The 1,841-nt window shown below is 57.0% G+C and overlaps 1 protein-coding gene across 2 annotated transcripts in view; it reads right to left on the bottom strand.

Annotated features, from left to right (window-relative positions):
• The window catches only part of FN3KRP (fructosamine 3 kinase related protein), a 9,610-nt gene extending 8,662 nt beyond the window's left edge, over nt 1–948 (bottom strand). For both annotated transcript variants that reach the window (XM_021709581.1, XM_008052124.2), the window contains exon 1: nt 777–948. In XM_021709581.1, coding sequence (XP_021565256.1) covers nt 777–917 — 141 coding nt within the window. In that variant the 5' untranslated portion in view covers nt 918–948. The remainder of the gene's footprint in view (nt 1–776) is intronic.
• Between the last annotated feature and the right edge of the window lie 893 nt (nt 949–1,841).

Raw genomic sequence — 1,841 nt, 5'->3', positions numbered from 1 at the left:
TCGGTGGAAAAATTGTCTTCCACAAAACTGGTCCCAGATGCCAAAAAAAAAAAAAGAAAGTTGGGGACCGCTGCTGTAGAACATAACTGATCTCTGTAAAACAAAGAGTTGGAGGCTGGTTTTGAGAGAACATATTTTCGGACTGAGATTATCCCACATCACAGAAGATGGGATTCACTTCTGGAAATAAAATGAAAACTGCAAGAATGAATTCTAAGAATAAAAGCATCGACAGGGTGTGTGATATGTAGGATTTGGCCTGGAGTAAGTATCTTTGGTCGCATTTGAGAAGGCACTGCCGGACTCTCGTTGGGGCTCATTACCTAGTGGAGTCAACACGCCTTCCCCTTGAGCACTGGACCGACCCAACTAAACCTGGTAAAGAAGGCACGCGAAATTCACACGGAGTGGAGTGAGGGGCTACGTTATTTTTGACAATTCAGAAAGGGTTCTGATCTCTGCAAGTTCAAATACCTTCCAGACGGGAGCTCCTACTACCTCACCTGTCCTTGTTCAAAATTCGCCCAACCTAAAGGGTTTTCGCATAGGCGTGGCCACAACCACCACCGGAAACCCATGCGCGCACCCACCGGAGTAGACGCGCACAGGAGCCCGGTGCCGAGGCCCGCCGCCCCTTCCCTGCAGCCACTCGGACGCCGCCTGGGCTGACATGGGGGCGCTCAGTGCCACCTGCCGGCGCTCACGCCCTAAGCAGTGACAAACCCGCGGACCCCAGGCCCGCCCGCCCGGAGGACCCGCCCGCCTGGAGGCCTGACCTCCGCCTTGGCGTTCACTTTCACAAACACTCGGCCGCTGTCCGTGTCGTAACTCTGGCCCTGGCTGATGCACCCGCCCCCCGAGTGGCCAGTGGCCTTGACCGAGCTGCAACCCAGCTCCCGCCTCAGCAGGTCCTCCATGTTTCCCGCCGCTGCCGGAGATGCGTCCAGGGCCTGGGTGGCAGCGGCATGGCAGCGCAGACGCAGAGCCGCACGGGGATTGGATGAGGGTTGGACGAAGGGCGGGACAGAGCGGCAGGTAGACGTACGAGGATTGGGAGAGCGCGGGAGGAGACGGAACCGGACTGCAGAAACGAGCGCGGCGATTTGGCGAGAGCGGTGGGACAGGGAGGGCGCACAGGGATTGCGTGAGGGAAAGAGAGGGCGTGGCCGAGGAGGCGGGCAGGGGCGTGCTGGCCAGTTTGTCACATCTGTTTAGCTCTCAGACGACGCCGGTTCTGTGGGCTGTGAGGCTCTGAGACGCCCCTACCACCGGCCCAGGGCCTCCGTCCGACCTGGCACCTGAGGTGACCAGTCCGTGGAGGCGGAAAGCAGGGCCATCCTAGATATCCCCGTTTGTCGGAACCAGGCCTAGCTCGGGGCAGCCGGCGGGTGTTAATGTTAAGCAGGATGCTGTGTACCAATTACCAATCCCAGAGGAGGACTCTATGCGCTTCTGCCCACTGATCTTGGTTTCAGAGTCGCCAAGGGCGACACCACATAATCAAGCGTTGGACAAAACAATGCTTTACTTATGTAGGGAAGGGACAACAGTGGGTGTCAGTGCGCCGTGGTCAGCTGGTACCTCCCAGCAGCCAACACAGGGGGTTTGTCTGCTCACACTCCCTCATGCTACAACAGAAGGAATGCCCCCTCCACGGGAAGGACAGATAGAGTGCTGGGGTTGGCCAGGTGCCACGTGATACTCATACTTGAGCAGAACAAAAGAGCAACAGAGAAAGACAATCCCACAGGAGGCCATAAGCCCAGACAGGTCCTGTGGGTGCTTGTCTCTTGGTAGGGAAGCTCCAGTCCCCAGTTTCATTCTTTTTTTTTTTTTTTTTT

The sequence above is a fragment of the Carlito syrichta genome, unplaced genomic scaffold (genome assembly GCF_000164805.1).
Source record: "Carlito syrichta isolate Samal-C Ts95f unplaced genomic scaffold, Tarsius_syrichta-2.0.1 Scaffold257243, whole genome shotgun sequence".
Taxonomy (NCBI): domain Eukaryota; kingdom Metazoa; phylum Chordata; class Mammalia; order Primates; family Tarsiidae; genus Carlito; species Carlito syrichta.
This window is presented reverse-complemented; position numbering and strand designations above follow the sequence as displayed.